The 16733-nt window shown below is 41.5% G+C and overlaps 1 protein-coding gene across 1 annotated transcript in view; it reads left to right on the top strand.

Moving 5' to 3' along the window:
* CCDC180 (coiled-coil domain containing 180) overlaps positions 1-16733 on the top strand; it is a gene marked incomplete at its 5' end in the record, with an annotated part of 117230 nt that overhangs the window by 24001 nt on the left and 76496 nt on the right. The window contains 6 exon segments of the mRNA XM_021706715.1: positions 4333-4453; positions 6089-6134; positions 8522-8650; positions 10500-10570; positions 12433-12544; positions 15075-15228. Of these exon segments, the coding sequence (XP_021562390.1) occupies positions 4333-4453; positions 6089-6134; positions 8522-8650; positions 10500-10570; positions 12433-12544; positions 15075-15228 (633 nt within the window).

Below are 16733 nucleotides of genomic sequence, written 5' to 3' on the forward strand. Positions count from 1 at the left end.
TGCCTTCTTGATACCAATGAGCACTAAGATTCCTTCTCCCAGAGCAATGCTTACTTCTTTGGTTGTTGACCTGAGGCCTCATCTTTCCCCCATGCCTCATGCTCTACCTAAAGAAGCAACTCTCATCTATAAGTTAAATTGTCCCTAATACAGTAATTCCCAAACTTCTCTGTCCAACCCAGTTCCTCCTCATGGGCTCCAAGTCTATATGATCAAGTGTACCAACATCTCATTAGTCTTTGGGGAAATATAGATTAAATCTAAAAGAATGCACTACATACTTCATACAATTTGAGAAGTTTTGGCCAATGTTTACATCCATGAAACCATCTCCATAATCAGGATAATGAACCTTGGAAGTGTTCTTGTTCCCCTTTGTAATCTCTCCTTTCCTCTCCTCATCTCTATCTCCAGGAAATGACTAATCTGCTTAGTTTGCAGTTTCCGGTTTTTTTTTTTTGACTTTTCATCTTCCAGAATTTTGTATAAATGAAATCATACAGGATGTATTCTTTTTTGAGGGGAGGATGGTCTGGCTTCTTTCAGTCATGTACAGGTAGTTCATCCTTTTTTATTGCTGAATAGTATTCTACTATATGGATATACCGCAGTTTTGTTTATCCATTTACGTATTGATGAACATCTAATTTATTTCCACTTTTAGCTATTGCAAATAATGCTGCTATGCACTTTTGTGTATAAATTTTTGTATGTTACCCATGCTTTCATCTTTCTTGGGTGAATACCTTTAAGTGGAATGACTGGATCATATAGATTATAAAGCAGATTGTGCTCTTAAAGAAACTGTCAAACTGTTTTTCAAAGTACTTGCACACTTTAGATTACCACCATTAATATGAAAGCTTCCGTTTTTCCACATCTTTGCCAACACTCGTTATGGTCAGTCTTTTAAATTTTATTGATTATAAGAAGTATGTAGTGGTATCTCATCATGGTTTTAATTTGCACTTTTATAATAACTAATGATGTAGAGTATATTTTCATGTGCTTCTCTGCTTTTTCTATACCTTCTTTAGGAACCTGTTCAGATCATTTGTCTGTTTTTAAAAAATTGAGATTATTATTATTATTATTATTGAGTTTTGAGAGTTCTTTATATATTCTGGGTATAAGTCCATTATTATAAGTATGAATTGCACATGTTTTCTCCTGCTCCATGGTTTGTATTTTCATTCTTCCAACAAACTTTTGAGGAACTGCATTCTAAATGTTGATGAAATCCAATTTATTCATTTTTTTTTTCTTTTCTGTTTCCAAAACCTTTTCATCACACTAAACGTGAACTCTAACCATTAAGCAATAACTTCCCTTCCCCATCCCCTCAAGCCTTGGTAACCTCTACTCTACTTTCCATTTTTGTGAATTTGCCTATTTGAGATATTTCTTTTAAGTGGAGTCATATGATATTTGTCCTTTAGCCAGACACAGGTATCCTTTCACGTAGTATAATGTTTCCAAGAGTCATCCACATTGCAGCATGAATCAGAACCCCATTCCTTTTGATGACTGATACTCCATTGTATATATATACCACATTTTGTTAATCCATTTATTAATGGATGGGCACTGGGTTGTTTTCATCTTTTAGCTATTGTAAGTAATGAACATTGGTGTACAAGTATCTGTTTATGTCACCACTTAATTTTTTTATTTTTTTATATTTTTTGAGTTGGGGTCTCACTCTGTCACCCAGGCTGGAATGCAGTGGCAAGATCACAGCTCACTACAGCCTCGACCTCCTGGACACAGGCCATCCTTCTGCCTCAGCATCCCAAGTAGCTGAGACTATAGGTGCCTACCATCACACCTGGATAATTTTTCTTATTTTTTGTAGAGACAAAGTCTTGCTATGTTGCCCAGGGTGGTCTCAAACTCCTGGCATCAAGAGATCCTCCTGGCTCGACCTCCTAAATTGCTGGGATTATAGGCATGAACCACAGTGCCTGGTCTTTTTTTGTGTACCCACTTTAAATGTTTGAATATATACCTAGGAGTGGAATTGCTGGGTCTCTTGTTGAGTCAAAGCTATGTTTACCTTTTTGAGTAATTGGCACACTGTTTTCCATAGTGGCTGCACTATTTTATATTTCCACCAGCAATGTGCAAATATTCCAATTTCTCCATAACCTAGTCAACACTTGTTTTCTCTGTGTGAGTATGTGTGTAAATGTGTGTGTGTGTGTGTGTGTGTGTGTTTTGATTATAACCATCCTATTAGGTGTGAAGTAGTATCTCATTGTCTTAATTTGCATTTCCTTAATGACTAATGGTGCTAAACATCTTTTTATGTGCTTATTGGCCATTTGTATATCTTCTTTGGAGAATGCTTATTCAAGTCCTTGCCCATCTTTTAATTGAGTTGTTTGTTTTTGTTGTTTATATATTCTTATATGAATATATAATTCCTTATATATTGTTATTGTTGTTTATATATTAAACCCTTATCAGATATATGATGTGCAATTGTTTTCTTTTAGTCTGTAGGCTGTTTTTCCACTTTCTTTTTTTTCCTCTCCATAAGATCCTCTGAAACTCTTTCTTTAAAATGTCCTTTGATGCATAAATTTTTAAATTCCAGTGAAGTCCATGTTTTGTCCATGTTTTCAGCACCATAAAGTTTTTCAGTCCGTCTGGAGATAACAGGCACTATTCCTTTGTATGCTGCAGGAATGATTCCCTCTAATCATTTCAGGTGGTTAGATGATTCCTTTCCTGGCCCTGGGTAGTTTCCTCACACAACTATGCTGGTCAGTTCTCAGCTGAAGACTCGGTGGGAATTGTCCAGAAATCGCCATCTCCCAGAATTCTCTCTCTGTGCAGCTCCTTCCTCTGAAGCGCTCTCTCCTGTGAATTCTAGTTGTCTTTGTCTTTCTAGACTCTCAGTTCCATCTCCTCAACTCAGGAATCTGCCTGGGTTTCCCCGTCCTGTACTGCATTCAGCAGCTAGGTAGGGGAAATTATAGAGCTCACCTTGTTTATTTCCTGTCCTGTCAGTGATCATTGTCCTCTGCTGCCTGATGTCCAGTGTCTAGATGTTGGTATCAAATGGATCTTGTCACCTAGATTTGTTGGAGATGGTGTCTGTGGGTCCTTTGTTTGGTCTTCCTAGTTGCTCTGTTTGCTTCTATGAGGAGAATCCAGGGAGATGAAAACCTTTTGCTACTGTAGCTGCTCTCCTTGCAGTCATTGTTTTGGGTTGCTCTTTCCTGCCAGCCATCTACCCTTACCTCCACTCATATACTGACCAGCTACAACCCATCCTGTCCTATCCTTTGAGTGAGAAGCATCCTTTCTTCCCTACTTCTCTTCATCTTACAAACTCCTGTGTATTTTGCATTGCCTTGTTAAATGTCAGCACCTCCAGGAAGCCCTCTTAGATACCCTGTCCCTGCCTTCTCAGATACCCTGTCCCCAGGTGAGGTCAGTGGCTTCTTCTTCTGTGTCCCCGCAGCAGGTTGAATGTGCCTCTGTCATAGTACATTTCATACCACTGACTTTCCCATCTGTCTTCCCTGTTGGATTGTCACCATCTCAAAGCAAGAAACTTGTCCAGCTGCCTGTCCTTCATGCCTGGCCCGGGACCCAGCTCAAAGGAGACATTTAGCAAAGGTCATCTTGCAACCTTTATTTAGTTTTTGCTGGATTCTGTTAGACCACCTCAGAGCTAGTTAGTGGTGGAATTAATATAACTATGGCCTTCTACAGAGGGTACCAAAAAAGCATACACATTTTAAGAAAGGAAAAAGCTGTATTAAAATCACAGATGAATACAAGTCACATTTGACACCTGCAGTTACAAGAGGTGCTCAGAGTGGTTACCATCAGCATCCAACCACTTCTACAGCAAACATCTCTTAACATTACTTAAAATATGTATACCCTTTTTTTTGGCACCCCCGGTATATAAACTGCACTATAGTTTACGTGAGGCTTTTGCACATAGCACATCACCTCTCTCTGCATTGCTCTGGTGCACCTCCAGTATTTCACTCTGTCATTTTTGTTTGTTCACTTGTTTGTTCTTTATGTGGTCTGTTTCCACCCATCATACTGTGAGCTAATCAAGTATAGGGTCCAAATCCTCTTCATCTAAATAGGAAGCCCAGAGTAGAGACCAGGAAGGGTCTGTTGTATGAAGGAATGAAAGGCACTCCTCCATTCCTCCTTGTCCTCAACTGGGGCTGTTCCACTCACCTCACTGGGTCCTGAAGTCTCCAACTGGTGGTCAGCATGAAGCACTGCAGCTTCCCTGAGACTCCCCTGAGCCTGGTGGTAAGAAGAGCGCACAGCATCTCTGGTCTGTCTCCCCAGCTTTTGTGCTTTTGATTGGAGGTGTTGAAGTTGGGCTGTCCCACTTCCCCTTCTTCGCCTGCCTCTCGTCGGAGTTCCGGCTGGTCAGCTCCGTCCTCGGCTTCTGCTACTCTCTGCTCTGGTAAGAGGAACTCTGCCTGCTGCCTCTCCTGACTCCTTTGACCATAATTGAACTCTAGACTAAGGGCTGGGGGTGATCTGGGAACTCCTCTTCGAGGACACCTTTGTCCAGAACTGAGACCCAAGGAAAACAGGGATGACTTGTCCCGCTGTGGCCCCTTCTTGGGACTGCATTGAAGGATTCAGAAGGTCAGGCCGGCATTCTGTTTGCTTCACACGAGGCTGCTTGTGATTGGAATATCTCTAGAAGTTAGAAATGTGGGAAAGTTCATTTCTGTAAACTGCTGAGGGCCCCACCAGGGAAGACAGGAGACACATCCAGTACATCTTATCAATCCAAGTGAGGGCTTCTCTCAAGAGCCTCAGAGAAAGTTCATGTGCCTCAGCTTGGCATTCAGGGCCATCCCAGCCTGGCCTCTCCCTTTCCCTCCATCTCCCAACAGTGTCTAGAACACACCTCCAGTCATGCAAGACTCCTGCTCCCCCACATTCTTTTATCCATCAACAACAATTCCATCACATCCCCACTATGAGCCAGAGAACACATTGGAGAACAAGATGGCCCATCGTGGACCTGTGATCTGGGATCTTTGTCTATGCTCCTGCTCCCTGTGTGAGTCATCCCCCTACCAACAGTTTAGTGATCAGTATTATGTTCCTACTCCATGGGCAATTGCCTCCTCCAGATGGAGAGCTTCTTCATATTGAACTCTGTGCCCTCAGCACCAACACCAGACCTGGCAAAGAACTGGCACCAGGAAGCATTTGTTGATGGAAACCCCCAGAAACCTCTCTAGCCACTGAGGATCATTTTCTTGCCTCTAACTCACTTTCTGGGCTGCTTCCCCCACCCAGCATTTTTCTATGGGGCTGGGATGCTCAGGCCCAGCTTCTCAGGGATGATGGGCAGGAAACTCACAAGCAACTGACATGCCAATGACTACAATTGCGGTTTGTAAGTGACTTGCTTTTTAGAAATATAAATTGGGGGTATCCACGATTAGGTGTGTGATACCCTCTCATCAGCCTCTAATAGACTTTTGACTAGGAGACAACAAACAGGCTTGTGGGAATTACTCAGCAGCGTGGGCAATGTGAGGGTATGATCCAAGCTTGAACAGGACATGGAATGCATGTGGGAGAGGGAGGCAAGTGAAGGGGGTGGTAAAGCATTGAAGCTTGTGACTTCAGAGCAGTGTTTACTGACAAGATCCCAGAGAGGAAGGAAGAGCCTCGGCTATGAAGTCAGGAGACCTGGGTCTTAATCCTGGCTCTGCCAGGGCTTTGGCGTGTGACTCTGGACAAATCCCTTGCCAACTCTGGACTTTCATCTCCCACTGAATGATGATGGGAGGGAGGGTGAACCCTCTCAGGGCCTCCCTGCTCTGTCCTCATGGACTCTGAGATTGGGTCCTACATGAGGGCACACTGAATGAATGAATTAGTGTGCACCTACTTTGGCACAGGCAGGGTGTCTGATCTGGGAGGGAAATACAGGGAGGCCTGGGAAGCCGCCCACCCAAGATGGGCAGGAAAGTCTGGGCTGTTGGGATATAGGCTATTTTCACAGGGGCTGCTGCTGGGGCTGTGCTGGGTGGCAACCCCAGGGCTCCAAACCCTGTTTCTCTTCCTGCAGGTTTGTTGTCACCATTCTTCAAGTCTCTCAGTGTCCCCACGGACAAGTAAGTCCTCATTGACCTATGTTTGGGGCATTCAGTCCTATTAACCTGGCCAACTTGCTTTGTTGATTTTGGATAAGCCACTGTCACTCTCTGGGCTTCTACTTCCTCATATGTGCCAAAGGGGAGCTTGTGTCATTCCCAATTGCTCCTCATACAGACCCACAAGGTGGGGAAGTTCATCAAACTTAGTCCATAGATGAAGAAAGTATGTCCGAGTATATTATGTAACTTGTAGTAAACAGCAGAATTGGAAATGGAGACCAGTCTGACTGACTCCAAAGTCCATTTCTTTCCATTCCACGTATCCCCAGTTTCTCTATACATAGAACCTTTCCCAGTTTTGCCAGGCAAGACCTTCTCAGAGTTTCCAGAAACAGGTTCATCTCCTTAACAGGGGATACGTGGAATGGAAAGAAATGGACTTTGAAGTCAGCCAGACTGGTCTCCATTTCCAATTCTGCTGTTTACCACAAGTTACATAATATACTCGGACCTCACCTTCCTCATCTATAGACTAAGTTTGATGAACTTCCCCACCTTGTGGGTCTGTATGAGGAGCAATTGGGAATGACCCCAGGAAAAGTAGCAACATGAAGGAAGGATGCCACAATCTACCTAGAAGTGCAGGCAAGCTGGGGGAGCCCATGGAAGCCACCTGGACCAGGAGCCCACCGGAGCCTTGCCAAACCTTTCTCAGGCATAGTCACTGTGAAGAATGAAAGGAGGCGATAGAGAGAGGGTTGGTGGAATGGAAGTGGAAAATGAAGCTCAGAGGCTAAGCCTTCTCTCCACTTCTCCATACTGGAACTTTCTGGCAGACCTCTGTCCCCAGGGATGCCCCTTGCATCACTAAGCACAGTGCCTGAGATTCCAGATCACCACATTTTCTTTGGCACCTAGATCCTTTAGTCTCCAGGGAGTTCTTTTGAAATTCAAAATATTCATGGTTAACTGAGAGAGAGAGGGCAGGATCTTGCTTCTAAATTCAGAGTACCAAACACTGAAACCTACTATGGCCTAGGCACTTGTGTAGGCACTATCTAGTTGTTAACCATTGAATTTTTACACAACTGCTGAAGACAATATGCTAACCCATTTCACTGATAAGAAAGTAGAGGCTCACAGGGTGACATGACTTATCAGTCGATCAATATGCATGTAACAAAATTCACATATATTCCATACATTTGTACCTCTCCCCCCCAAAAAAAAAAAATAGGAGTAGGACCCAGATTAAGGAAATAAGATTTAGTCTCGTGTTTTTCAAAGTATCCACTGAAACATTATTTATAAAAATCAAACGTTGGAAAGAGTCTAAAATGTCAAAAATTAGGGGAAAGTTTAAATAAAGTTTGATTCATTCAAATAATGCACTATAATACAGCATTAAAACTGATGCTTGCAAAATATGTTTAACCATGTGGGGAAATGATTATAATAGATGCATATAAATAGATCTGTATCTCTGGTAACACCCCACTTTATAATGCATGTAGGTATATAAATGTAGATATAAATATAGATGAAATCTATAAAGGGAAGGGGTGGTGAAGTGTTGACAGTGATTATGTCTAACCATAAGCATATGGATCAATGGAAGACAGGAACCCGCACATATCAGTGTGTCTCTACCCTGCAAACTAACACAACGTCAAACCCCAATTTTCCATGGGGAGAATATGACTGTGGGAATATAATAAAACATAAAACCAACCAGTAAATTGTGAAAGATAAGTCATAGTATTGTCTTAAAACAGTGAAAAAACATTTTTTTCATCACAATGAAACTAAAAACATAGAAAATCTATGAACACCATCTCGAGAGACCTGTTACTCTTTCGTCCGCTGTGTTGCTCCCAGGCTTATGGCGATTATGGGTTATTTATTTCTTCTTCCCTCCCTCCCATCTTTCTTCCTTCCTTCCCTACCTCCCTCTCTTGCTCCCTCCCTCTCTCCCTCGATCCATCCTTCTTTCCCTCCCTCCCTTCCTTCCCTCTTTCCTTTATTCCTCTTTTTACTTCTTTCTCCCTCTTTCTCTCTCCCTCTTCCCCTTCTCTTCCCATCTCACTATCTTTTTTGCCTCTCTGTCCCTTTTCCATATTTTCCAAATGCTAAAGCTTCCTAATCAGAAAAAAAAGTTATAAAGACTGGTTTTATAAAATAAAACAGGGGTGCCAAGATTTGAATCCAGGGCTGCTGGGCTCTGAGTCCACTGCTCATTCTTTCGATGTGGGACTGGGGACACAGGGGTTTGCCACTGACTGCCAAGCCTAAGAGAGCTGGTCATGGCGGAAGTAGGCTAAGGCAGGCAGATTCCCACCCACATCTTCGCCAGCTGGCCCAACCCTGCCTGCCTGGAGCCATGCAGTGGTCTCCTTTTGTTGCAGTTTGTGGGAAGGTACGAGACCCTTGTGTTCTACTGGCCGTCACTGCTGTGCCTCACTTTCCTGCTGGGTCGCTTCCTGCACATGTTTGTCAAGGCTCTGAGAGTCCAGCTGGGCTGGGAGCTCCAGGCGGTAAGTATTAAGTTCATGGGTGTGCTGGGGGCACTCTCCCAATCTCTCCTCGCTTTGTGACCCGGGCTGATAGAGCAACCACCATTGGGAACATCAGTGACAGGGAACAGGGAAAGACAACATGGTGAAGTACACATTAGCTTTTCAAGCTTCCACCATAACGTCACCTTGTCACCTCCGTTCAGATTTTATTGGACAAAGTCATCATTGGCTATACACTCCTTAAACTGGGGGTGGGCAGGCGGTGAGGGACAATTCTATTAAGTATTCAAGAATGTTTATGAATAGCTGCAAGCCTGTCTGGGATTGACATGCCATGTGGCTGCTTAAAAACAAAACAAGAAAATAACACTAAAATGTTCCAGTTATTATATATGGCCTCAAAACTTTTCAGATTTGAATATGAAAATTGTCTTCCTCGATTTTTCCCAATGACAAAAGCTGATAAAGTACTTCTTGCAAAATACCAAAGTTTATTTAAATATATGATTTTTTTCTTTATGGAAAAAATGGCCATTTTTGATGATTTTACTAGGGTTAAAGAAAAATTTTCCTTCGTTATGATGATAGCAGCCATCACTTATTGAGTGCTTATCCTGAGCAGGCATCATGCGAGTGCTTTATAGACACTATCTTATTTAATCCTCACAATAACCCTGGAAAGTATTACTATTTTCTTTATTTACTGATGAGGGACCCAGGGGATATAACTGTAACTTGCTTGAGGTTCACAAATAGTAAGTAGCCAGTCAGGATTCTAACCAGACCCTTTGAATTCTACCCAGCATGCTGGACAGAAAAGATCTAGTCTTCTAGCTTGTTGAATTTACACATTGAATATACAGAGGGGAACAAAAAAAAAGTATGTACATTTTAAGAAAGAAAAAAACTGTATTAAAATTGTAATACTCAATATATACCGATAACAAAAGATGAATACAAGTCATGTTTGACTTCTGCAATTACAAGAGGTGCTCAAAGTGGTTACCATCAGCATCCAGACACTTCTGATTACAGCTAACATCTCTTAAAATGTGTATACATTTTTTGGTATGTATGTAGCAAATAGAAGACATTATGGAAAGCTCATTGCACTTGAAGAAAACATTTCACAGCATACATTAAAGTTTCTTTTTCTAAATGCTAAATTTTAAAAAAGAACAAAATAATCTCCTTTTCTTTCTTTTTTTTTTTTTTTTTTTTAGTTTGAGTTTGAGTTTGAGTCTCATTCTGTTGCCCAGGCTGGAGTGCAGTGGCACACTCATGGCCACCATAGCCTAGACCTCCTGAGCTCAGGCAATCCTTCCACCTAAGCCTTCCAAGTGGCTGGAACCATAGGTGTGCGCCACCACGCCTGGCTAATTTTTTGATTTATTGTAGAGATGAGGTCTCACCAAGTTGCCCAGGTTGGTCTTGAACCCCTGTACTTAGGCAATCCTCTCGCCTCTGCCTTCCAAAGTGCTGGGATTACAGGTGTGAACCACCATGCCCGGCCAAGAATCTCCTTTTCACAAAAAAGTAAAAACACTAGGATTTGAGGTGTTTCATTCTTGAAACAATTGTTTGAACTGTGATAGGAAATCACCAAATCTGAAAAGTTTTCCAGAACAGTGATACATACAGTTAGGAAGCAGAAGAGTCAAGGAAACCAGGCCTCTGGCATTTACTGAGAGCAAGCACTTGATTATCAGGAAATTGGACTTTGCTTCTTTTGCCAAGAAGTGAATAGCAAAAACCAGAAGAGCAGCTTGTACCCAAATCCCTGCCTTCTGTGGCCACAGCCCCTCAAAGAGACCAAAACCCTAACAAGAATTTGTGCTAAAGCATAAGGCTGTCTCCTTTCTCACAGGAGGAAAAGACTGTCCTGGAAGTTCACCAAGCAGAGCACGTCAAGCAGCTCCTGAGAACACCTCGCCCACAGTAAGCTGCAATTTTATTCATTCACCCTCAGGTTTGCACAAACTCTGATGAGCCCTGACAATGGGACACATCCTGGGATAATGGGACACACCCTGGCACTATAGTGGTCAGGACTCTGGTTTGCTAATAACATAAACCCCACTCAAAATGAATTGAAGGAAGAAAAGAAGCCTATGGACTCACATCACTTCCCCCAGAGCCAGGAAGTAGTAGTGTCAGGGTCACTTACCCACTAGGACATAGGGACAGGAATCGGTAGTTTCCCTAATTAAAGGTGCTCTTCCCAACAGAGAAGGATATAGATGTTGGCTAGGCAAAAGCACTTGACCTTCAGAGATCACATCGGCCAGCCCATCTTTGCCTCTGCAGCTATGCTTGTAGGGATATGTCCCAGGGGAGAACATGTCTTGTCTGAGACCACACAGTGGCAAAGGTAGCACCTGGTTTAGAATTAGACTTGGTGAGGAGGGGGGCACACATAACATCAATAAGGGTACCCACACTTTACCTGTATGATGATCACATATGTACCTAACCCTGAATTGTACCCCACATTTTAAAAATAAAAAATAAGAGAGAAAAAAATTAGATTTGGCAACATATAGCAGAAAACTCAAAACTACAGTGATACGCACAGGACAGAGATTTCTTACTTTCTCATATAATAGAATTCTGGAGGTAGGGAGTCCATCCTGGCCCTGGACTATGACAGTTCTTGGATCATCTGTTTTTCTGCCTCAGCATCTTAATATGTACTTTCCATCCTCAGTACTATCTCATGGTCCAATGTGGTTGCTAGAGCTCCAGCCTGGACCAGCCACTGTGCATTTCAGACAGCAGGCAGGAGAAAAGAAGGCAGGGCAAAGTGTCCTTCCTGGCTTGTCAGTTGACCTGAGCAGCCTCCCGCAAAGTTCCCCACCACACTCTGGTCACATCTCCTTTTGGCCTGAACTTAGTCTGGTCACTCTGAAGAGAAGTTAAAAGCGTCAGCGTTTTAGTTGAAATTACTGTTCAAAATAAAATCTAGTTTTTGTTCTTAAGAATAAGGGGATAACCGGGCTCGGTGGCTCAGCCTGTAATCCCGCACCTTTGGGAGGCTGAGATGAGTGGATTGCCTGAGCCCATGGGTTCAAGACCCGCCCGGGCAACTTGGCAAGACCTCATCTCTACAATAAATCAAAAATTAACCGGGCATGGTAGCACGTGCTTGTAGTTACAGCTACTTGGAAGGCTGAGGCGGAAGGATCACCGGAGCCCAGCAAGTCGAGGCTGCGGTGGCTGGGAGTGGCCACTGCACTCCAGTCTGGGCAACACAGTGAGTCTCCAACTCAAAAAAAAAAAAAAAAAAAGAAGAAGGGGATAGGCTGGGTACGATGGTTCATGCCTGTAATCACCGAATTTTGGGAGGTCAAGGCAAGAGAATCACTTGAACCCAGGAGTTCGAGACCAGCCTGAGCAACACAGAAGCCCTTGTTTCTACAAGAAATAGAAAACTTAACCGGACATGGTAGCACGTACCTGTAGACCCAGCTGCAGGTACACACTACCATGCCCAGCTAAGGGAGGCTGAGATAGAAGAATCACTTGAGCCTAGGAGGTCAAGGCTGTGTGAGCCAGGATCACACCATTGCACTACAGCCTGGACAACAGAGTGAGATCCTGTCTCAAAAAAATCCCCAAAAAACAAAACAACAGCAACAAAAAACCAAGGAGATAATGAAAACTACTATTGGAAACTACCAGTGCTCTTTCTCTACACTAACTTCCAAGATAAAGTGGGGGAGAAGGGGTTATTTTCAGAAGCATTGGGCATTTGTTTACCTACCACAGCTCCTCATTTCTTGGTGTTTATTCATTCACAGAGAGAAAAAAAAGTCTTGGTTCCAAACCAAGATATATGAGTGGGACCCCTACTTTCAATTCCCTAGCAGAATGATTGGAACAATTGTGTTGGCTTTTATCTGCCTATACCTTGTAAGTAATTCTAAAAAAAATCTTTCTATATTTTATGGGGTAGGGTGGGGTGGAGTGATGAAGTCTTTGAGGCAAATACTATGTTCCTAAAAAGCTGGGTCAAAATTGATTTTTGGTAAATCACAGAAGTACATTCTTCAACCCCACCATTTTGATTCCAAGGACACTTTTACTCACTTGGTGACTACTACTAGTAAAAATAATCCACATGAAATAAAACTGTTAATGGTTAAAATTCTATGTGGTAAAATTTATCATTGACTAAAAACTGATGGAAGGAAAAATGTATTTGAAGACATTTTGATATACAAAATTTGACCCAGAAAAGTTGACTTGGTAGGGAAAAAAAAAGATCTTTAAAGAAAATTTTGATAGCAGAAACTATAATAAGTAAATTATGCTGTGAACAAAAATCAAATTATTTAAATATAAAATAATTGATTCTGACAAAAAGAATTTTAGTTAATTAAAAATAAAAGTGGATTAATTGGAATTGGTTTATTGTGCTATATTTTTTAAAAATGGATCAGGCTGGGCATGGTGGCTCATGCCTATAATTCCAGCACTTTGTGAGGCCAAGGCAAGAGGATTGCCTGAGCCCAGGGTTCAAGACCAGCTTGTGCAACTTAGTGAGACCTCATCTCTACAATAAATCAAAAAACTAACTTGGCATGGTGGTGCATGCATGTTAGTAGTTCCAGCTATTTGGAAGGCTTAGGTGGAAGGACTGCCTGAGCCCAGCAGGTCAAGGCTACAGTGGCCATGAGCCTGCCATGAGCCCAGCAGGTCAAGGCTACGGTGGCCATGAGCATGCCACTGCACTCCATTCTGGGCGACAGAGTGAGAGTCTGACTCAAAAAATTTAAAAAAGGATCAAATATTAAAAGTCTTAAGTTTGTTTTTTCAAAAAAATTTTAAATGTTAGCATGATTCTGATTTGAATGTTTTATTAGTAAGCATAGAATTAAAACATTTTGTATGGTCAAATTTATCTGAGGTAAAGTGACTGAGTCAACAGCAGGGTCAAAAATGTAGGATACAAATGGCAAGGCTAAATTGTCTTCTGCTCATTTAAAATGTTCTAAAATAATGCCTATTTAAGCTAACTCTGTGATTAAGGTTTTAATTGAGTGTATTAGTTAGGTTACACTGGAGTACCAAATAACCCTCTACATTTCACTGGCTCAACACTATGTATTATTATTATTATTTTTAGATTAGAAAATATAGTTTATTTCGGAAGTAAATTAGAGAGAGGAAGAGGTGATTCACCTTCCCAAAGTAGGAAAGGGGGCCAAAGCTTAAGAAAACATGGGCTGGCCATAGCTCAAAGAGCACATGGCCACACAATGGCTTAACAAGGCAATGGTTGCAATGGTCTGGCAATGGCCAACATAACGTATATTTTAACCACAATACAGTACTGAGTGAGTGTTCAGGTAGGGGAGATAGCAATCATCCATGCAGTCATTTAGAAACCCAGAATTTTCCATGATGTGCCTTCACCATTCAGGAGAACCCCATAACCTTCTGCATGCAGTCAACAGAAAGGGGAAGAACATGAAATTATGCTTGTGGGAGGCTTTCATGGACCGAGGGTAGAAGAATCACATATTCCTTTCACTCCTCTTTTGTTGGCAAAACCTGGTCATGTGACCACATCTAATGTAAGGGAGACTGGGAAATGTAGTCTAGCCTTGTACCCAAAGAAGAGAGAATGGATTTTATGGGAACACTAGAGTTATCTGCAACAATGAATAACAAACTTGGAGTTAAGGTGTTTCTTAAATATTTACTGAGTGTCTACTCTATGCCAAGCTCAGTGCTAAGGGCTGGAAGAGGACAGAGGGCTGATTCAGCATAGTCCTGGCCTGGGAGAAGCTTATGGTGTGAAAGAAGGAGATAATATATGGTATGAGGTACCTGCCATCATAAGAGAGAAAAAAGAATAAGGTAAAAGTGCTCTGGAAGTTTAGTGAATCCTTCTCAATTAAGTAGCTGCCTGAAGATGACAGCATCTGGGCTCTGCTTGCAGAGGTAAATTCAGTTTCGTTGATGGTCTACATGGCAGTAGGAACTGTAGAAGCAATGGCATGACAAAAGGATGATAGGATGGTGGGCAAGCATAGTGTGTGTACAGGAAGCAGCACCTTCTCCAATTTGGTTCCTGTCAAAATAGGTGAAGGGGAGCAGGTGGGAGATAGGGTTGTCATGTTTCCAAGACTGCTTCTTACTCAAAGTTAGTCGTTCTTTTCACTCTGATGCCATGAATGTTTGAAGAGTTTCTTGAGACCTTGTGGAACCCAGTCTAGTTTGCCACAGGGTAAAGAACAGTGTGGGGTGACTCCTGTCTCCTACGAACTCACAACCCCATTCATCCTAGAGTAGTCAGTGTCTAGAGTCATTTTCAGAAGAGTTTTGAATACCTGGAAGAGACTGGTCTCAAAAATAAAGCGTGATTCATATGTTATTCCCACGCTGAGCTGGACTTAGGTGAGACCTTAGAAACTTTGCTCTGTACTCCCCTCAGTTCATTGTTATTGAGTTCTGCGTGTTTGTGTACGTGAGAGATGAGCTGGACATGTTTGAAGACATGCTGGAAAGCTACATCACCTCCATGAACCAGACGGGGACCCTGACTCCAGTCGCCCTGCAATTGAAAGAGCTGATCAGTGTCTCCAAAGGTAAAACTGTCTGCCACCTGTTCTCACATATGTATAAGAAACTGAGCGAGGGACTGGTAACTGATGGCAGGTGTACACGTGTAATGTGTATTGCTGCTAGTATTGATATTACCTGGCTGGGATGACCGAACTTGGAGAAAAAAATGTATTAGAGCTGATTTACCTCTCTGTGTTGACTAGAAAGACAAAGGGCTCAGGACACAGGTTATTGGGTTAAGACCTACTTGGAGCTAACCTGAACATGCCCTGAGAATTTTCTACCCATCTGATAAGAGATTAATAACCAGAATATATAGAGCTCAAACAACTTAATAGGAAAAAACAAATTATCCAATTAAAAATGGGCAAAAGATCTGAATAGACATTACTGAAAAGAAGCCACAGAAGTGACCAACAGATATATGAAAAAAATGTTTAACATCACTAATTATTACAGAAACACAAATCAAAATTGCAATGAGATATCATCTTGCCAAAGTTAAAATGGCTCTTATAAAAAAAGACAGGCAATAACAGATGCTGGTGAGGAAACAGAGAAAGGGGAACCCTCATATGCTGTTGGTGGAAATGTGAATTGGTAAAGCCACTATGGAAAACAATATGAAGGTTCCCCCAAAATCAAAAATAGAATTACCATATAATTCAGCAAATACACTACTGGATATATATCCAAAAGAAAGAAAATCAGTAAATCAAAGAGACATCTGCACCCCCATGTTTGTTGCAGCACTGTTCACAATAGCCAACATATGGAATCAATCAAAGTGTGCAACCTAAGTGTCCACTGACAGATGAATGAAGTGTGAGATTTTATATATATATATATATATACACACACACACATATATATATAAAGTTTATTGTGTATACATATACACACACTATACTAATTATTTTTCATGGCTGAGTAATGTTTTACTTATATATGTATGTGTATATATATGTATATACATATATATATATATATATATATATATATATATATATATATACAATGAAACATTATTCAGTCATGAAAAATAATGAAATCCTGTCATTTGTAGTAACACGGATGGAACTGGAGGTCATTATGCTAAGTGAAATAAACCAAACATAGACAGACAAATATTGAATGTTCTCTCTCATATGTGGGAGCTAAAAAGGAAGATCGCATGACGATAAAGAGTAGATTGGTGGTTACCAGAAGCCAGGAAGGGAGGGGCACATAGGAGGATGAAGAAAAGTTGGTTAATGGGTATAAACTGAGGAAGTTCTTTTCTATTCCTAGTTTGTTGAGTGGATTTTTTAAAAGTATTATTTTGTTATTAATTTATACATAATAATTATATGTACTGTAGGGCACAATGTGATGTTTTGATACATGAAAACATCGTGTAATGATCAAATCCGGGTAATTAGCAAATCCATCACCTCAAACATTTATCATTTATTTGTGGTGAGAACATTCAAAATCCTCTTTTCAGCTATTTTGAAATAGATAATACATTGCTGTTAACCATAGTCAC

This window comes from Carlito syrichta, unplaced genomic scaffold, assembly GCF_000164805.1.
Source record: "Carlito syrichta isolate Samal-C Ts95f unplaced genomic scaffold, Tarsius_syrichta-2.0.1 Scaffold315953, whole genome shotgun sequence".
In the NCBI taxonomy this organism is placed as follows: domain Eukaryota; kingdom Metazoa; phylum Chordata; class Mammalia; order Primates; family Tarsiidae; genus Carlito; species Carlito syrichta.